At 39.4% G+C, this 21,884-nt stretch overlaps 1 protein-coding gene across 1 annotated transcript; it reads left to right on the top strand.

Moving 5' to 3' along the window:
- The first annotated feature begins 87 nt into the window (after positions 1-87).
- On the top strand, positions 88-11,043 carry LOC122921322 (embryonic protein UVS.2-like). Its single transcript, XM_044271299.1, has 12 exons — positions 88-97; positions 1,622-1,687; positions 4,762-4,896; positions 4,986-5,103; positions 6,008-6,186; positions 6,337-6,418; positions 6,571-6,698; positions 6,784-6,899; positions 7,998-8,223; positions 8,847-8,965; positions 9,225-9,435; positions 11,039-11,043. The coding sequence occupies exons 1-12, from the start codon at positions 88-90 to the stop codon at positions 11,041-11,043; spliced, it is 1,395 nt and encodes a 464-aa protein (XP_044127234.1).
- The last annotated feature ends 10,841 nt before the right edge of the window (positions 11,044-21,884 follow it).

Genomic DNA, 21,884 nt, shown 5'->3' with positions numbered 1-21,884 from the left:
AGTGCATTATTGCTACATCAGTAATGCCTCCCAGTGTTGCCTTCTCTAGTCCAATTGACAAGCCCTAAGACTTCAGAGTGGTTAGCGATGACACAGGGTAAGTCAAACGGACTGAAAGAAGTCGCCTCACCCACAGTGCACCAAAAACGTCAGTTGCATAGAAATTAACTATAGTTTTTTGCTAAAGATTCAGCATCACTCCTGATTCATTCATTAGATTAGAGATGAGCAATTTTCCTAAAATTAGTTTTGGTTTCATTTGTTAGATCAGACTAAGAAATTAGATTCTGGTACAAACCCTATTTACATGGATCAAACATGTTTTAAAATGTCTGGAAAATGTATTTGTCTAGAAATTTTACCCAACTGAATCTGAAATTTTAAAAAAATCTGATCAAATTTCTATTCTAATAAATTGTTTAGATTATCTCTAATTTAAATCTGTGCTCATTCTGAGTTTAGTAGCTATGTGGATGGTCCTATTGGTGATTGATATCTCTGTATACACACTTATACAGGGAAGGCTCTCAGTCACTGATAGGACTGACCACTTGGCTATTGAGCTCCGATCACAGAATTAAAAGAATAAATTACAATTTTTTATAAATCTTTTCCGACCAATCTGCTCAGCCGCTCCTGCTCTATAACATCCTGCCTGCAGATTGCTTTCAGAAGCCAAGACCAGGCTTCTAAATCTTCTTATAGCCCGACCCTGTAGTTTCATGCTTGCCCTATTGGCTTCAATCTCAGCGCATGCGCAGTATAGACTAATTGATCCTGGCTGGCCATAAATAACTGTATTGCAATCGCGCAGATTACATCATGTTTTCACCTGAAAGTGAAAAGTCTTGACATTGTAGGTACTGGAATCAGAGACCAGATTTTTCACTTCCCACTACACTTAGAAGTGAAAAGACTTGGCATCTGGTCTCTAATTCCAGTACATACAATGTCAAGACTTTTTTACTTCTAGGTGTAGCAGAACATAAACAGAGCATGCACAGTATTGTTTTTTTATTCTCAAATTTCGCAAAATTTTTCTTAATACTGCCCCATGAGAACTCAATAGCTTTATTTATTTCTTATTTTATTCATCAATATACTTCTCATTTCCAATCAACAGAAAATACATTAAATGTGATCAAGAAAATTGCAAAATCAGGCCCAGGTAAGATGAGGTCATGTTTAGTATATCTGGTAATTAATCATCAATGAAAGCTGAAGTGTCTTATTGTGTATTATAATGTATGACAAAGGGATTGGATGTATAACACTCTTACATTTTGGGATTTATATTTCTATTATTTTCCCATTTTTCAGTTACGTCTTAAAGTCACAGATGATTTATTTTATTTTTTCTGTGACTTTATTAGTCAATTAACAATGGGGCAAATAATAGAAAGAAAATCACAGACTGTTAGGAAGTTGAAATTCGAATCCCATTAAAATAAATTGCAATACAGAATAAGAAAATCCAAATTCCGAGGTTTTATTGAGGGATAGTATTCTAATTAATATAAGAATTATAATGAATAGTAACATTCTAATTATAACAAATAGTAACATTATACATTGCTGATAAATACATGACATGATTCCTTCATTATATACATGCTTTTAGTTACAGATTCTAAGGCATCAGAAGAACCTGAAGGAACCTTTGCCAAGATAATCAAGGTCAACAAAGGTAACAGATTATTTTCCCTGGTCAATAAAAGTCATGAGTTATAGACATTACGCATTTACATTAAGAAATAATTTTAGAATGTTTTTTAAAGAAAACCTTCTAATATAATTTCTATAGTGTATTTGACATAGTGAAAGCCATAATCATTCCATTGTTACAAGAATCATGTGCTTAAAGAGTATGTCCACCAATTACTAGGGATTAGTGCCATACATAGATAATTAATGTTATACATGAATACATTAATCCATTTGCACTGACCCCTGTGATGGCCATGTCCATTACTTAGCTATCATTCAAACTATGGCTTGGCCAACAGCTATCCATTTAAATGTATACACTATTTAAACGTCACTATTACTATATGGGTACCACAGGGTTAGTATTGTAGAGGTCACTATTACTATATGGGTACCACAGGGGTTAGTATTGGAGAGGTCACTATTACTACATGGGTACCACAGAGGTTAGTATTGTAGAGGTCACTATTACTATATGGGTACCACAGGGGTTAGAATTGGAGAGGTCACTATTATTATATGGGTATCACAGGGGTTAGTATTGGAGAGGTCACTATTACTATATGGGTTCCACAGAGGTTAGTGTAGGAGAAGTCACTATTATTATATGGGTACCACAGGGGTTAGTATTGGAGAGGTCACTATTACTACATGGGTACCACAGAGGTTAGTATTGTAGAGGTCACTATTACTATATGGGTACCACAGGGTTAGTATTGGAGAGGTCACTATTACTATATGGGTACCACAGGGTTAATATTAGAGAGGTCACTATTACTACATGGGGACCACAGGGGATAGATTCAGGTCCTATTCTTTTTACTATATTTATATAAGATCTCATAGAGGGACTGCATAGTAAAACATCAATTGTTATAGATGACAACTAAGTGTGTAAAGTAATTATGATGTAGGAGGACACTATACTGCTACAGATGAAACTGGAAGATAAGTTATAGGATTAGTCAGAGATGGAATAAAAGAGGTTTAACATTGATAAATGTACTGTTATGCAGATGGAAAGGGAAAATACAAGTCACCAGTACATACTAAATGGGAGAATACTTTTTAAATCTGATACAGAACCTTAAGAGGGTTTTGGCACTTTAATATTGATGACCTATCCTCGGGGGTCGAACACACAACAAGCCTGCGATAGCTGTAGTGGATATGGTATTAGGAGGTATTGCTGGAACTACAGAGCACCAGCCATTGTTGTAGTGCATGGATCTGGTCACTGTAGACCCAGGGCTGAACCTAGCATTTCCGTTGCCTGAGGCGAAAACTGAAACAGGGCCCCCCTAATGCCAATTTGTTAACCTAACCCATTTGCCACAATGAAAGCGATCATTGCCCATGTCCCCTCCGCTGCCCCCCTCTTGCCCCTACCTGGTGCTGCCTGAGGCCTCACCTGGCAACATTGGTGGTGCATCCCTGTATAGACCTGCTACAACTTCAGTGAATGAATCATCTGGAGGGGTTCTACAACCTGATAAAATGCAATATTCCTATGTCACTTATGTAAAATGCAATGGGACCACACAAACCTTAAGTCTCCAAACAAACCATAACAGAAACACTAACTAAACAGGCAATAGTTTGGTTCTGAAGCCGACAGAATTCTAAATATAGCTATAAAGTATAACTTAGGCTGTAATTTACTGATCATCACAAAGTATCCACCTAAGATGATTGCAAAACAGTCTTCCAAAGTAAATTGGTTGCTTTTCACCTATCATATATATATATATTTTATGTTTTAACTATATTGTATATTAATAACATGAAGAGCATATTAATGGACCTAATTGAGAATATGTTGAGAGAATATCTCTGTATGGAGTAGTTTTTAGAAACTAAACATATAACGGAATCAGATCTGCAGCAGTAGTATAAATGATACAAGTTCTTTTATACATTTTCAATCTTACTGTACTTTATAAAAACACAGAAATAGTGGCAAATCTGGGGAGCTGCTCAACCCCTAACACTGTAGCGTGTTTTTCATTGGGGGAGCAGCCCCACCGCATGTGGACCGCAGCAAACGACTATCCCCAGCAAAAAATATTTTGCATACGGTGGAGGATGTCGGCGCGGTCCACATGCACCACAAGGCATCCTACACAAAATGGAGCATTGTGCGGATGAAAATATAATCATAAATCACAGAAAAAATGCACCACACGGATATGCCACTGACTATACTGGCTAGTCATAAATGCAGATATTAAAAGCTGAGACTTTTGCCAATATATTCCTGTCAGGAAGATATCGGAGCCCAAAGCACCACGTCACGGTTCTCAGCATGGCAAGGGGTCCTACCACTACGCTACCTATGGTGTGAACAAGGTCTGAAGGTGATGTAATCCAGCTCACAGCCAAGCTTCCACACAACCGCCCAGCAGGACAACTAGTGCAATGTGAACAAAGCCAGACTGTAAGCCACACCCATATCAGACCATGTAATGGAGGCTACCAGGTGCAAAGAGTGTTTGAATGCCAGGTGAAGGCACATACACTACATGTAAAACAAGACAAAAACACAGAAATAGTGGCAAATCTGGGGGAGCTGCTCAACCCCTAACACTGTAGCGTGTTTTTCATTGGGGGAGCAGCCCCACCGCATGTGGACCGCAGCAAACGACTATCCCCAGCAAAAAATATTTTGCATACGGTGGAGGATGTCGGCGCGGTCCACATGCACCACAAAGGCATCCTACACAAAATGGAGCATTGTGCGGATGAAAATATAATCATAAATCACAGAAAAAATGCACCACACGGATATGCCACTGACTATACTGGCTAGTCATAAATGCAGATATTAAAAGCTGAGACTTTTGCCAATATATTCCTGTCAGGAAGATATCGGAGCCCCAAGCACCACGTCACGGTTTATAGAAAAAGTTTAACTTTATGTTCAACCATTGACTCATCTTTCTGTGTTGTCCATGGGTCTAAAAGACTAGATTAGACAACTAAGTGAACTGGATATTTCATTTGTACAGTAAGGGTAAATACTGCATTTAAAATGTCACCATCTTCTTTATTTAGAAAATGACATAAACTTACATCAAGGTGACATGTTGGAAACAACTGGACGCAGTGCTACGTCCTGCACAGGGTGCTTGTGGCCCAAATCTGCCAATGGGACGGTCAATGTGCCTTATTCGTTTGCCTCCAATTATAGTAAGTTTTTTTTCATGTCATATCTAACTTGGCCACCCTAACTGTTTTACCGTAGATTCATCATTGTATAAATACTCTTTTAACCCCAGGTATTGGAAGCCTCAACTTGTTTAAGACATCAATGGAGGAATTTGAAACCCTTACCTGTGTGAGGTTTGTGCCTCGGACAACGGAGAAAGACTACCTCAATATTATGACTTCAAGGGGGTAGGTTCTAGTATTTAGGCTTTTTCGAGTTTAATTTACTGGAAGTGTCTATATAATAATGTAATCTATGATTATTAGTGTGAAACAAGTAAAGAAATGAAATTAATATCTACTATTGTGTGTGAAGCTTGGTGTACCTATACTAACCTAAAAGTGAATTCCATAATGGAGTCTTATTATTTCAGTCTTAACATTTCCCGGCACGTGGTATTTCACCTTGGGCGCACAATAGCAGTGTTTAAAATATTGTCTTTGATCATGGATTTTAAACATTTCAAGTCTACCTTTTAGATATTAGTAGCTAACAGCAAAGGTAGACTCCAAACATGTAACCAGATTTCTATTATTTTTGAGTGTCTGTGATGACACACAAGGCATAAAATATATACTATATTAAAGACCCATTGTAGTAAGCCAGCCCAGCTAGTCCATGCATCAGATTGACTGGTTTTTTGGAGGAATGAGTGAGCTCATCCAATTTTCCTCATCCTATTAGATGACTAGATTTAGTCACAGTTATAAATATATTAATGAAGCTGAAGGAAACTGAAACTCACTGCGGACGACCTATGAAGTTGTCAGTAGAATAATAGAAGTTAACTATGGTTTGTATTTGCACATAGTCATGAATGTATTACATTACAACACGGTTTGTGAGCCTCTGTGTTAAAAGCTGATGAGATGTTACATCCCTCACTAATAGATCAATATTAACCACAATTACACCTAATTGTAGCGCTGTTATAGTGGGAACCAATACGTTTATTTGCTATGAATCAGAATATCAGTAATTAATTTGATGTTTTTCTACATTAATATCAGCTTTATTTCTTATGCGTTATTATTATTTTGACCAATCTGTCAATACTATAACAAATAATAAAAATGTTTTATTTATATTCAGATGTGCATCATTTGTGGGCCGGATAGGTGGAGGTCAGATGGTTGCAGTAGACATGGCTGGCTGTATGTACAGAGGAATTGTACAGCATGAGCTAAACCATGCCCTGGGGTTCTACCATGAGCATACAAGGAGTGACCGGGATAACTATGTCACCATCATGTACCAGTACATATCACCAGGTAATTTCCAATTTTTTATTTTTTTATTTGCGGAAACTTCCTTTACCTGCATTGGATGCAGATTTCACATTGAATTAGGTGCAGAGTCAATTCTGTAAATGAAATCCAACACACATGGACAAAGCCTTATAGAGATTCTTTGTCTTGTAGGTCAAGTTATAAATTTTAATAAACAAAACACCAACAACCTTGGGCTTGAGTATGACTATAAATCAGTGATGCATTATGACAGGTAAGGTCATTAGCTCATTACTTGTTGGTAAAATTAATAATACATGGCAGCTATAAAGACTATAGTAAAATTCTGTAATATCCTTTTCTATAATGTATGATACAGTACAAATTTTGATGTTTCTACCTTTATTTGTTCTTTTTTTTGGACAGTTTCGCTTTTTCAAACACATCAGGACAACCCACCATTGTGACCATACCGGTCCCAAACATCCCAATTGGGCAAAGAGATGGACTGAGTGTTCTAGATGTCTCTAAAATCAACCGGTTGTATCAATGCAGTAAGCTTTTGCAGGTCTACAGATTTAAAAAAGTTACATACAAGAGCCATCACAGTCATTGATTGTGTTGTGTTTCCCCTTTCAGATGCCTGTGCTTATTTACTTAATGAAAAGAATGGAAGTCTAACCTCCGCCAACTACCCATCAGCATACCCGAATAATGCTAGCTGTGTTTGGCTGATCAGAACACCATCAGATCAGGTACCGTAGTGAAAAGGCACAACTATTGACAAAGAACCAGAGCTCCTAATTTTTTTTACATTAGACCATTTTTCCTTTAAATATTCAATGTCTAGTATACAAGGAAGGAGATGTTATACCATGATAAATTGTCGTCTACAGTCTGGAATAATCATTGATGTTAAGTTACAAACATAGAATGAATTATCCAACAGTTATTAGTAGAGATGAGGGAATCGATAATAACAAATTTCCCAGAACATCTGTGTTCAGGAGAATAGAAATATTTTCTAATTTTGGATGGCTCGGTCAAAATGGTGGCCATCATTGTACAGGACAGAAGACAGAGAAAAACGATATCTACTCTCAAAATAGAATACATTTCTTAATAAAAAAAACAATAAAAAAGCAGTATGCTTGTTATTACTGGCTAACATCCATTTACCCAAAGTCTTGTATGTCACCATCAATTTGACATTTCTAATGCTGTCTTGACCTTCAAGAGCTTGAAAGAGATTTGATACAGTCTTAGGAGACCACAGAGTGTTATTCACAACTTTTAATGGCATATGAGGCACTTTGGAATCGGTTTGATTCTATTTTATTTGGATCTGAAATTAATAATTTGTGTGAACAGAGCACCAAATTTTATTAAATAAGCAGCTATTGTCCTTTTATGAGAAGTTTTACCATCAACTAATCCTATGTCATTATTTGTATCTATAGATGTGTTTAATTTTTTTGACCCCTCACTATAAAATTACCAGTAGTTTTCCAACTTTCATGATGTTTGTGTTTCTTCACCTCGATGTTCTAACAACCTTCAGCATTCTAGCTACTGTGAACCTTCAACTCCCAGCATGCAAAAATGCTTGGCTGTTCCCACAACTTCCATAGAAGTGACTGGAGCTTTCTGGGAGTTGTAGTTTCAGAACATCTGGCGTGCCGGAAGTTGCTGATCCCTGCTTTAACACTTTAAAGTTTCATTGCTTTGACAAATCAACAGACATCGGGTCATTGTGGTCTATCTACAATTAGGTTAAATAGCTCTTCATTATTAATATTGGTGCTGACTCACACAACTGGTTTGATTGTCCTTTCCTTTCATTATTTCTTTAGGTTACATTGAACTTTGTTGCCTTTGATGTCCAGTCGTCACCCAATTGTATATCTGACTATATTAGGATTTATGATGGTCCCACTAAGAAAGATCCCCTGTTGTTGGACAGAACTTGTGGGACTGGGTTGATTCCTCAAATTATTGCCTCTACTAACCAGTTACTGGTTGAGTTTTCCAGTGACAGCAGTGTTGCTGGAGTAGGCTTTAAAGCCACATACAGCACAGGTACACTATTACTTTCTAGAGTTTATAGTTTATCTTGGTATATTGTTTTTAACTTTTAATTTTAAAACTTAAAGTGGATACTTAATCAGAAAATGGCCTAATGTTTGAAGTTTATTTGTTAATTTTTTTTATAAATTTTAGTAGCTTTTTTTTCCATGCCACAAGCTATATTAAGCCAAAATCATGCAGCTATCACTAAGTAATCATATAGAACTTCTTCCTGTTCTTTGAAGATCATTTTTTAGCACTCAACTCATTATTACCCACGCATGACTACAATGACTATATCACTTATCTATGAATACTTCGAGATACACAATTTACAATATGTGATGGTTACAAGTAGCATTTATGGACCCACTGAACCTAATAACACATAAAAAAGTATCTAAAAAATCTTAGAGTACCATTGTAAGGTTTTAGCTACAAAGTAATTTTTTATGGGGCTCCGATTTTCTGAAAAAGGCTCCAAATTCTCAACAGCTAAAATCAAATATAGTTTTACATTTATTTCTCTTTTTATTCTTTAGACTACGATTTTAAACGGAATGGACAACAAATATAAAATAAGTTGTATATGAATATTCTACTTCAATAACGATATTAAATTATATTTTCCACAGTGCAATGTGGAGGAGCGTTCTATGCACCGGAAAGAAACTTTACATCCCCTGGTTACCCCAATTCCTACCGCCCAAACATGAATTGCATCTACACCATTACAGCTCCTGTTGGAAAGAAGGTAAAGTATTGTTTTCAACTTGTCCAAAGCTTCCCCTAAAATATATATTTTTTTATTATTTCAGTTATCCTAGAATTTCTCTCTCTATTTTTATCTATATTTCGAAAAACATATCAGTGTCACAATTTTACGAAATATTTCCACATAATTTTTACTAAATACAGAAATAAAAATTTGATAAATAAAAATGATATGGAAAATGTTGGAGTCGGATCACCTTGTGATATGATATTACAATGTACACTTTTGCTCTTTATAGATTTCCTTCAAGGTTGCTGATTTTCAGACAGAGGCTAGTCAGTACTGCATCTATGACTATTTAGAGATCCAGGATGGGTCCAACTGGAAGGGTCCATTCTGTGGGAACTATAAAATCCCTTCCTTTACCTCTCAAGGGAATTCACTGTGGCTGAGATTTGTTAGTGATGGCAGCAATCAGTTTAGAGGCTTCCAGGCATCATATAAATTTGGTGAGTACTAAAGCCTCATATTTATATTTTCTTAACAATTCACAGGACATTATACTTATAGGTGGACTATAAGAATGCCTTCACATGCTGCAGATTGAAAAAACAACTTCATGCCCCTGTATAGAGTTTACATTTTATTTAAATGAATTGAACAGATTTTTAGTCTGCAACAAAATCTGCAGAATTTCAAGGTGCTTTAAAAGTACAGTCATGCAATCAACATAATGTTATCTTGAGGAAAGACCATCTAGTCAACTTGCATGATATGTCATATAGTTCTTTTTAGAATAAACTATAGAGGATGTTCTCTTTGGACAATGTCTACTTGTCAGAAGTTTCACTTGTTAAGATGCAGATGACAAAACATTCCTCTACAATTAGCTATAATCAGTTGGGAAACCTAACAGTATGTGTTTAGTTTCTCTGTAGTGCCACCATAGACAGTATCAGATTGGTCCAGAGGAAATGTCAGTGGGCCCGAGCTCTCATACTATAACGGGCCCCAAAAGTCCATTGAAAGTCCATTGTCTGCTTTTAGCGACAGTAAATTCACACTAGGGTCTACTTACTTGAATCAAAACCTATTTGACTTTATTGATGTTATGAGGGTTTGGCCCTAAGAATGGTTTTCCTTGGTCAGCTCAAGGAGTCCTAGTCCAACCCTGACCATAGGACATATTGAGCATTAAACAATACCCATTAACTCAAGGGCTTGTATGTGTAATGAAAGATAAAACAGATCCCCCAGACATACGGATGTTTTTGCAAAAGCTCCCATTATGGTAAAGAATTGAGAATCCTGCACAGAGGATCCTTCTTTGTTCTACAATTCACTAAAATCTATATGAATACAGATATGGATGGCTTCTTTAAAATATATATATTTTTTTGCCTAACCTTTGTTAGGGTTCTTCCATTAGGCAACTTCTGTCCACACATGCAAGGATTGATGCTATGCAAGTTGCTCAACACTGCCTTCTTAACAACCCGAGACACACCTAGTAGGGAATAAATGATCGCTACTATGATTGTTTGCCCCATTCAGTTTTCACATTGTTGGCAGCACAACCCCAGTTTATACACGACCATGTGCTGCCAAGTACTGTACGTGAAAGATGTGATCACCCTACAAGCAATATTTTTATATTCCTGATAATCGGCCTGTGTAGAGGTCCCCAGGACTTCAGGCAGTAAGCGTACCACATTTTGAGCCATTGCTGGGACCTCCAATGATTTGCTGGTAAATGTGAGGTAATACAGAAAACAATGTTACATTTTCCATTCCACGGCTGCTAAGAAGCATTACAGTTTTGATTGAATACAGTGGGATTTCTGTGTAATAACTAAATGCAGAAAAAGATGATATTTGAACTGGTTTTCTACTGGCTAATAGATGAGGGTCCTTATGGCATCCCATTCCTCTTTTATGTCTGATTTTTTAAACTATTCTTTATATAATCAGACAAACCCCATTGTGCTATAAATAAAAATTAACTTCTCATTTTTTTATCACTTCATTGCTTTTCTATCGGTAATATGAATACAGTGGATTGAATTTGACATTTTTATTTGTTTTTCTTAATCCATGTCTTTTTCTCTGCAGTGTAACTGGGGATCGTCAGACACCGGAATACAGTGCAGTGTTACTAGTTTACTCTACCTCCTCACTGAAGTTATATCTAAGGGATGTTCTTGACTTTCTTTTACTTTAGAAAATTGTTCTTAATGGTAGTGTATAGACAATACATATGACTTCTCTGTCCATTATATACATGCCTTCTAAAAAAATAAAGTCTTGCTAATAAAGTTTCTAATTGCATCATCTATAATGGTGAATATACAGTTATTTTATGTGTACTAATAATGTATGTGTGATATTAGAGATGAACGAATTTCTCAAAAATTCGATTCGGTCAGTTCGCCGAAGTTCTCCAAAAATATTTGATTTGATCCAAAATCCGCAAGAGTAGAGATGGACTTGCGGTTCGCCCGGCAGTCGTTTGGCAGCGAACTTTGCTCACTCGCGGTTTGCAGAACATGCAAACATATGGCGATGTCCGCCGGCGCCATTTTCTTTTGCATTGTACCAAACTTTGACCCATGACACATCCATCAGGTGGGACAGGACAGCAATTTTAGACTATACAGCACATGGACACAACCCCTACCCTATAAATAAACCCGATCTGGCAGCCATTTTACATTCAGTTTTTTTGTTTTTGTAGGGAGAGGTTGCTATGTGGACCAGGGACAGACTGAAAAGTATTTTTGAGGACTAGTATAGGTGTGCTATAGAAAGGTGTTATACTTTCTATCACAACCCTAAGTATATAACACCTTTCTATAGCACACCTATACCAGTCCTCAAAAAGACTTAATATAATATACTTTCTATCACAACCCTAAGTATATATTATATTATTTTTTATTTTTTATATATTTATTTTTTGAGGACTGGTATAGGTGTGCTATAGAAAGGTGTTATATACTTAGGGTTGTGATGGAAAGTATATTATATTAAGTCTTTTTGAGGACTGGTATAGGTGTGCTATAGAAAGGTGTGATATACTGAGGGGTGTGATAGAAAATATATTATAGTGCATTTGTATTGTACAGCAGTTAGGTGCAGTTCTGCTCAGATACCACAGCTAGATAGACGGACAAATGTTTTTGGATAAACTAATTGCAACTGGTGTGATAAACCTGTTGTCCCAAAAAAAAAAAAAATGATTACGGTGCTCGATATACCTGAATCCACAAAATACTCATTAAGGGGTTTGATATTCCTGCTATAACAAAATACTGATTGAGGCCTGCGATACACTGGTTACCACCAAATATTGATTAAGGGGTTTGATATACCAGCTTCCAGCAAATACTCATTAAGGAATTCTATATACCTGTTTCCACAAAATATTGAAAGAGGGGATTTATATACCGGCTTCCACCATATATTGTTTGAGGCCTGCAATAAACCGGCTTCCACCAAATATTGGGGATTGATATTCCTGCTTCTAGCAAATACTTATTTTTGGGTTTTATATACCGGCTTCTACCAAATATTGATTGAGGCCTGCGATAAACCAGCTTCCACCAAATATTGATTAAGGGGTGTGATATACCAGCTTCTAGCACATAGTCATTATTAGGCTCTATATACCTGTTTCCATAAAATACTGATAGAGGGGATTCATACATTTATCAATGTAGATTGAGGCCTACGATATAACGGCTTCCACCAAATATTGATTAATGGGTTTGATATAACATCTTCCAGCAAATACTCATTAGGTGGCTCTATATACCTGTTTTCACAAAATACTGATAGAGGGGATTGATATAAAAGTTTCCACCAAATATAGATTGAGGCCTGCGATACACTGGATTCCACTAAATATTGATTAAGGGTTTTGATAAATCAGCTTTCAGCAAATACTCATTAAGGGTTTCTAGATACCTGTTTCCACAAAATACTGATAAAGGGGATTGATATACCAGCTTCGACCAAATGTAGATTGAGGACTGCGATACACCAGTTGCACCAAATATTGATTAAGGGGTTTGATATATCAGCTTCCAACAAATACTCATTAAGGGGTTCTATATACCTCTTTCCACAAAATACTGACAGAGGAGATTGATATAAAAGCTTCAACCAAATATAGATTGAGGCATGCAATAAACTGGTTCAACCAAATGTTGATTGAGGGGTTTGATGTATCAGCTTCCAGCAAATACTCATTAAGGGGTTGTATATACCTGTTTCCACAAAATACTGATATAGAGAATTGATATACCAGCTTCCACCAAATATTGATTGAGGCCTGCGATACACCGGATTTCAACAAATATTGATTAAGGGGTTTGATATGCCAGCTTCCAGTCATTATTAGGCTCTATATACCTGTTTCCACAAAATACTGATAGAGGGGATTCATATATCGGCTTCCACCAAATGTAGATTGAGGCCTACTATACAATGTCTTCCACCAAATATTGATTAAGGGTTTTGATATATCATCTTCCAAAAAATTCTCATTAAGGTGGTCTATATACCTGTTTCCACAAAATATTGATAAGAGGGGTTAGATATTCCAGCTTGCAGCAAATTCTCATTAAGGGGTTTTATATACCTGTTTCCACAAAATACTGATAGAGGGGATTGATATACCAGCTTCCACCAAATATTCATTGAGGCCTACGATACATCAGCTTCCAACAAATATTGATTAAGGGGTTTGATAAATCAGCTTCCAGCAAATACTCATTAGGTGGTTCTATATACCTGTTTCCACAAAATACTGATAGAGGGGATTGATATAAAAGTTTCCACCAAATATCGATTAAGGCATGCCATTGAAGACTTAAAGGTAGGCAGACAATGTCATAGAGCAGCAGGAAATGCTAGCAGAATGCTTGGGTGTATATGGAGAGGCATTACCAGTAGAAAGAGGGAGGTGCTCATGCCGCACTACAAAGCACTAGTGAGAACTCATTTGGAATATTGTGCTCAGTACTGGAGGCCATATCTCCAGAAGGATATTAATACTTTGGAGAGAGTTCAGAGAAGAGCTAGTAAACTGGTACCTGGTTTGCAGGATAAAACTTACCAGGAAAGATTAAAGGACCTTAACATGTATAGCTTGGAAGAAAGACGAGACAGAGGGGATATGATAGAAACGTTTAAATACATAAAGGGAATCAACAAGGTAAAAGAGGAGAGAATATTTAAAAGAAGAAAAACTGCTACAAGAGGACATAGTTTTAAATTAGAGGGGCAAAGGTTTAAAAGTAATATCAGGAAGTATTACTTTACTGAGAGAGTAGTGGATGCATGGAATAGCCTTTCTGCAGAAGTGGTAGCTGCAAATACAGTGGAGGAGTTTAAGCATATATATATTTGTGGTCATGGCTACGGCCAAGAGATATCCGAAGAACCCTAAGGAGAGAAGCAACGGGAACAACCTAACCCAGCTAGGCGTGTCTTAGCTGACTAAATGGCTTGTTGTGTGCCCTAAGCCATGATCGTGGGTAGGCCTGTAAGTGGGCATACCCTGTGGAAATGAGAAGATAAGAGAGGGAGGGTGGGGCACCTGAGAACACACGCCTGTGAATGAGGCTGTGGCTCGTATATGAAGAGCCTCCGCCCCTCCCACAACTGACTAATCAGCCTTACCAACATATATATATATATATAAAAAAATCAGACTGATGTACCAGCCCTAAAAAGGGCTTTTTGGGGTGCTGTCAGGATGTTGTCCTTACAGCAGATGAGTCTGTGGACACAGAAGACTGCCCTAGCTAACGCTTTCCCTATTGAATCAGCAGCAGCTACACTCTCCCTCCTCTCACTAAGAATGCAGCTTCAGAATTAATCTAAAATGGATGCTGTCCAGGAGGTAGGAGGGTCTGGGAGGGAGGGTCTGCTGCTGATTGGCTGGAATGTGTCTGCTGACTTTGAGGTACAGGATCAAAGTTTGCTCAATGATGATGTATAGGGGGCGGAACGGACATCGCATATGTTCGCCTGCCATGGCGAACGCGAATAAGCTATGTTCGCCGTGAACTGTTCGCCGGCGAATAGTTCGGGACATCACTACTGGTAGCTGGTATATCAAACCCCTCAATCAATATTTGGTTGAACCAGTTTATAGAAACACAGATGTGTCGGCAGATAAGAACCATTTGGCCCATCTAGTCTGCCCAATATACTAAATACTATGGATAGCCACTGGCCCTATCTTATATGAAGGATGGCCTCATTCCTATCCCATTGTCACAACCAGACATCTGAGAAGCTCTGACAGATGCCTTTCAGAACCTCCTCCTTGAGCTTTCTTTGTGTTGGTTTTCAGTTCCTCATCTCGTTAGCCTCTTTCAGCTGTCTTGTAGTTGGACTGATTGCATCCCTTTAAATTCCTCCCCATAATGCATTAGTGTGTGGCTTCTACAACTTTCTGGAGCGTGTGTGCATGCTGATCCTATTTCCCAGTCTTCTACAAGATAAGTGTTACATTCATTTGTGATTTTATGTTTGCTGGATCCCAGGTGACCCTGACTCCCTCCGTGTCTAGTGTAGGGAGCCGGTGGTCGTGTCCCCTCACTATTATAGGGTGTTCAGGTGTTATACAGTCGAGGTACGAGGATATGCGATCATCTACCATTGGGATCTTCGCATAGGCTGAGCAGTCAGGGAGAGTGCCAGGTCTTATGCAGGGGTCTCCCTTTCGTTCCTTAGTTTTGGATCCAGTGAGTCATATATTCATTTTGTATTGTCTTGTTTCCTGTACACCTTCCGTGACATTATAAGCCGCTAAAACCGTCTCAAGCATGGATCCGGTTTCACTTTTGACTGAACGCTTTCAGGGTCTTTCATTGGAGGTAGCTGATCTCCGTAAGACTCTTTCTCAGTTTCTAGTGACCGGTTCAGCTTGCGTTCATGGAGTTTGTTCTGAGCCTAAGATCTCGCTCCCGGATACGTTCTCTGGGGGCAGTGAAAATTTTGTGCATTTTAGAGAGGCTTGCAAACTCCATTTTCGCCTTCTTCCCCATTCCCCGCTGCTCAGGGGTAACGCTCAGTCGTGGGCCATTCCGCTGCCGGTGGGGGCACGGCCCCTCCGTTCAGTGGATAAATTCTTTTTAGCCCTGGGTCAGATATATGATGATCCGGATCGTATTGCTTTGGCTGAGTCTAGACTACGTCTCTTATGCCAGGGTAAACAATCCGCAGAGATATACTGCTCAGAATTTTGGAGATGGGCAGCTGATACTGGTTGGAATGATGCTGCACTCCGAAGTCAATTTTACCATGGTCTTTCAGAGGGATTGAAAGATGCATTTGCCTTTCATGAGAGGCCTATCACCTTGGACTCTGCTATGTCTCAGGCCGTTCGTATTGACAGGCATCTTAGAGAGAGAGAAGAGAGTACTCCTTCCTGTCATACTCAATCCCAGGACAGTGCAGCGGTCTCATTCTGTGCGCAGGGTTCTCAGTCGCTGTCAGTCCCTTCTGAGCAGGAGCCCATGCAGCTGGGGTTGATTGCCTCTGACAATAGAAGATTCAGCCCGCATGGGAAAGTTTCTTTTTGTTGTGGAGGTATAAATCATTTGGCAAATGTTTGTCCCTCTAGGAGATTCAGGCAGTTTTTTGGGAGTAATAAAGAAACAAAAAGGAAAAAATCTTTTAAAAATGTTCAATCTGTTACTATTGGCAGGGTTGAGGCAGAGATTGCAGGTTTTCCGTTTGCTTGTAGTTCCCATTTTGTCCTGCCTGCCAGGGTGGCGCTAGAGAGCAAGAACATTTTTTGTGAGATTTTTGTAGATAGTGGAGCAGCTGTCAATCTAATTGATAATTAATTTGCGATAACTCATGGTTTCCAGGTATGCACTTTGGGAAAGGATATTCCTGTTTTTGCTATTGATTCCGCTCCACTTTCTCAGAAATCATTAAAGGGCATAGTTCACAATATCTGTTTAATAGTGAGTGATGCTCATGTTGAGGATGTGTCATGTTTCGTCCTTAGCGGATTACCTACTCCTCTTGTGTTGGGGCTACCCTGGCTCACTAAACATAACCCCACCATTGATTGGCAAGCGAGGCAAATAAATGGTTGGAGTGACTTTTGCAGAGAGAATTGCCTCACGACATCTGTTTCTGAGGTTTCTACTAAGACTGTACCACCTTTTCTCTCTGAATTTTCGGATGTCTTCTCTGAGAGTGGAGTTCGGGATTTTCCCCCGCACACAGAGTACGATTGCCCTATTAATCTCATCCCAGGCTCCAAGCTGCCTAAATCTCGTTTATACAATCTTTCCCAACCTGAGAGGATCGCTATGCGTGCTTATATCTCTGAGAGTCTGAGAAAAGGACACATACGACCCTCGAAGTCACCTGTTGCCGCTGGTTTTCTCTTTGTTAAGAAAAAAGATGGTTCTTTAAGACCTTGTCTGGATTTCAGGGAGCTGAACAGTATCACTATTCGTGACCCTTATCCGCTTCCTCTGATCCCGGATTGTTGGGGCTAAAGTCTTTTCCAAATTAGGGCATACAACCTGGTCAGGGTCAGAGAAGGAGACGAATGGAAGACGGCCTTCAATACCCCTGAGGGCCATTTGGAGAATTTGGTTATGCCTTTTGGTTTGATGAATGCCCCAGCCGTTTTTCAGCATTTTTTATCATTTAATGGGAAAATTTGTATTAGTGTATTTGGATGACATTTTGATTTTTTTCTCCTGATTTCAAAACTCATAAGAAACTCTTACGTCAGGTCTTGCTCATCCTGCGGGAGAATAAATTATATGCGAAACTGGAAAAATGTGTGTTTGCGGTTCCAGAAATTCAATTTCTGGGGTTTCTTCTCTCCGCTTCTGGTTTTTGCATGGACCCCGAGAAGGTCCGCGCTGTGCTTGAGTGGGAGCTTCCTGAGAATCAGAAGGCGCTGATGCGTTTTTTGGGCTTTGCCAATTATTACAGGAAGTTTATTTTGAATTATTCCTCTGCTGTTAAACCACTCACTGATATGACCAGAAAGGGGGTAGATTTTTCGTCCTGGTCGGTAGAGGCGCGGAAGGCCATTTCTAATATCAAGGAGAGTTTTGCTTCCGCTCCCATCTTGGTACAACCTGATATTTCTCTACCCTTCATAGTTGAGGTTGATGCTTCTGAGGTGGGTGTGGGTGCTGTCTTGTCTCAGGGTTCCTCTCCTGCCAAATGGCGACCGTGTGCCTTTTTCTCGAAGAAACTCTCCTCCGCAGAGAGAAATTACGATGTGGGAGATAGGGAGTTGTTGGCCATCAAATTGGCTTTTGAGGAATGGCGCCATTGGCTAGAGGGAGCCAGACACCCTATTACCGTGTTTACTGACCATAAAAATCTGGCCTACTTGGAGTCAGCCAAGCGTCTGAACCCGAGACAGGCCAGATGGTCTTTGTTCTTTTCAAGGTTTAATTTTGTTGTCACGTTCCGCCCTGGGGTTAAGGATGTGAAGGCAGATGCCCTGTCACGTTGTTTCCCGGGAGGTGGGAATTTTGAAGACCTGGGTCCCATTTTGGCTGAAGGTGTGGTGGTCTCTGCTCTTTTTTCTGAATTGGAGGTAGAGGTGTAGGTAGCCCAGTCAGAGGCTCCTGATCTTTGTCCTCCTGGGAGGTTGTTTATGCCTCTCGCTTTAAGACACAAGATTTTTAAGGAATACCACGATACTGTCCTTGCTGGGCACCCGGGGGCAAGAGCCACAGTGGATCTCATCGCTCGGAGATTCTGGTGGCCTGCGCTTCGTAAGTCGGTTGAGGGTTTTGTGGCTGCTTGCGAGACATGCGCTCGTGCCAAAGTCCCTCATTCACGGCCATCAGGTCCTCTCCTTCCCTTACCCATTCCTTCCCATCCATGGACTTCATAACGGACCTGCCTCGTTCCTCGGGGAAGACTGTGATTCTGGTGGTGGTGGACCGTTTTAGCAAAATGGTGCATTTTATCCCTTTTCCTGGTTTGCCCAATGCTAAGACGCTGGCGCAGGCATTTATTGATCACATTGTCAAATTGCATGGTATTTCTTCAGACATAGTCTCTGATAGGGCCACGCAGTTTGTTTCCAGATTCTGTAAGGCTTTCTGTTCTCGCTTGGGGGTTCGGTTGTCATTCTCTTCTGCTTTCCACCCGCAGTTGAATGGCCAGACAGAGCACGTCAATCAGAATCTAGAGACATATCTGCGCTGCGGGTTTTGTGGCGGAGAATCAGGAGGATTGGTGTGATTTTTTGTCCCTTGCTGAGTTTGCTTTAAATAACCGTCATCAGGAGTCCTCTGATAAGTCACAATTTTTTGGTGCATATGGGTTTCATCCGCAGTTTGGGACATTCTCGGGAGAGGGGTCTTCTGGTTTACCTGATCTTTGTCATCGATTTGGCAAAAGATTCAGGAAAATCTAAAGAGCATGAGTGAGAGATATAAGCGTGTGGCAGATAAGAGACGTGTGCCTGGTTCGGACCTGAATGTTGGTGATCTGGTGTGGTTGTCTACCAAGAATATCAAATTGAAGGTTCCCTCCTGGAAGTTGGGTCCTAAGTTTATTGGGCCTTACAAAATCCTGTCGGTCATCAATCCTGTTGCCTACCATCTTGATCTTCCTCAGACTTGGAAGATCCATAATGTTTTTCATAAGTCCTTATTAAAACCTTATGTTCAACCCATTGTACCCTCGCCTTTGCCTCCTCCTCCGATTATGGTTGATGGTAATCTTGAATTTCAGGTCTCTAGGATTGTGGATTCTCGTGTTGTCCGCGGTTCTCTCCAGTACCTCGTTCATTTGGAGGGTTATGGTCCTGAGGAGAGGATGTGGGTCCGAATGACGGACATTAAGGCCACTCATCTCATCAGGGCTTTCCATAGGTCCCATCCTGAGAAGGTGGGCTCTGAGTGTCCGGAGTCTACTCGTAGAGGGAGGGGTACTGTCACAACCAGACATCTGAGAAGCTCTGACAGATGCCTTTCAGAACCTCCTCCTTGAGCTTTCTTTGTGTTGGTTTTCAGTTCCTCATCTCGTTAGCCTCTCTCAGCTGTCTTGTAGTTGGACTGATTGCATCCCTTTAAATTCCTCCCCATAATGCATTAGTGTGCGGCTTATACAACTTCCTGGAGTGTGTGTGCATGCTGATCCTATTTCCCAGTCTTCTACAAGATAAGTGTTACATTCATTTGTGATTTTATGTTTGCTGGATCCCAGGTGACCCTGACTCCCTCCGTGTCTAGTGTAGGGAGCCGGTGGTTGTGTCCCCTCACTATTATAGGGTGTTCAGGTGTTATAAAGTCGAGGTACGAGGATATGCGATCATCTACCATCGGGATCTTCGCATAGGCTGAGCAGTCAGGGAGAGTGCCAGGTCTTATGCAGGGGTCTCCCTTTTGTTCCTTAGTTTTGGATCCAGTGAGTCATATATTCATTTTGTATTGTCTTGTTTCCTGTACACCTTCCGTGACACTCATGCATGCTTAAACTCCTTCACTGTATTTGCAGCTACCACTTCTGCAGGAAGGCTATTCCATGCATTCACTACTCTTTCAGTAAAGTAATACTTCCTGATATTACTTTTAAACCTTTGCCCCTCTAAATTAAAACGATGTCCTCTTTTAGCAGTTTTTCTTCTTTTAAATATTCTCTCCTCTTTTACCTTGTTGATTCCCTTTATGTATTTAAAAGTTTCTATCATATCCCCTCTGTCTCGTCTTTCTTCCAAGATTTACATGTTAAGGTCCTTTAATCTTTCCTGGTAAGTTTTATCCTGCAATCCATGTTCCAGTTTAGTAGCTCTTCTCTGAACTCTCTCCAAAGTATTAATATCCTTCTGGAGATATGGTCTCTAGTACTGCGCACAATACTCCAAATGAGTTCTCACTAGTGCTTTGTAGTGCGGCATGAGCACATCCCTCTTTCTACTGGTAATTCCTCTCCCTATACACCCAAGCATTCTGCTAGCATTTCCTGCTGCTCTATTACATTGTCTGCCTACCTTTAAGTCTTCTATGGCATGCCTTAATCGATACTTGGTGGAAACTTTTATATCAATCCCCTCTATCAGTATTTTGTGGAAACAGGTATATAGAACCACCTAATGAGTATTTGCTGGAAGCTGATTTATCAAACCCCTTAATCAATTTTTGGTGGAAGCTGGTATATAAATCCCATCTATCAGTATTTTGTGGAAACAGGTATATAAAACCCCTTAATGAGTATTTGCTGCAAGCTGGTATATCTAACCCCTCTTATCAATATTTTGTGGAAACATGTATATAGAACACCTTAATGAGAATTTTTGGGACGATGATTTACAGTACAGACCAAAAGTTTGGACACATCTTCTCATTCAAAGAGTTTTCTTTATTTTTATGACTATGAAAATTGTAGATTCACACTGAAGGCATCAAAACTATGAATGAACACATGTGGAATTATATACATAACAAAAAAGTGTGAAACAACTGAAAATATGTCATATTCTAGGTTCTTCAAAGTAGCCACCTTTTGCTTTGATTACTGCTTTGCACACTCTTGGCATTCTCTTGATGAGCTTCAAGAGGTAGTCACCTGAAATGTTTTTCACTTCACAGTTGTGCCCTGTCAGGTTTAATAAGTGGAATTTCTTGCCTTATAAATGGGGTTGGGACCATCAGTTGCGTTGTGGAGAAGTTCGGTGGATACACAGCTGATAGTCCTACTGAATAGACTGTTAGAATTTGTATTATGGCAAGAAAAAAGCAGCTAAGTAAAGAAAAACAAGTGACCATCATTACTTAAAGAAATGAAGGTCAGTCAGTCCGAAAAATTGGGAAAACTTTGAAAGTGTCCCCAAGTGCAGTCACAAATACCATCAAGCGCTACAAAGAAACTGACTCACATGCGGACCGCCATAGGAAAGGAAGACCAAGAATAACCTCTGCTGCGGAGGATAAGTTTATCC

This window comes from Bufo gargarizans, chromosome 11 (assembly GCF_014858855.1).
Source record: "Bufo gargarizans isolate SCDJY-AF-19 chromosome 11, ASM1485885v1, whole genome shotgun sequence".
Taxonomy (NCBI): Eukaryota; Metazoa; Chordata; class Amphibia; order Anura; family Bufonidae; genus Bufo; species Bufo gargarizans.
Note: the sequence above shows the minus strand (reverse complement) of the source record. Positions and strands in the feature narration are given on the sequence as shown.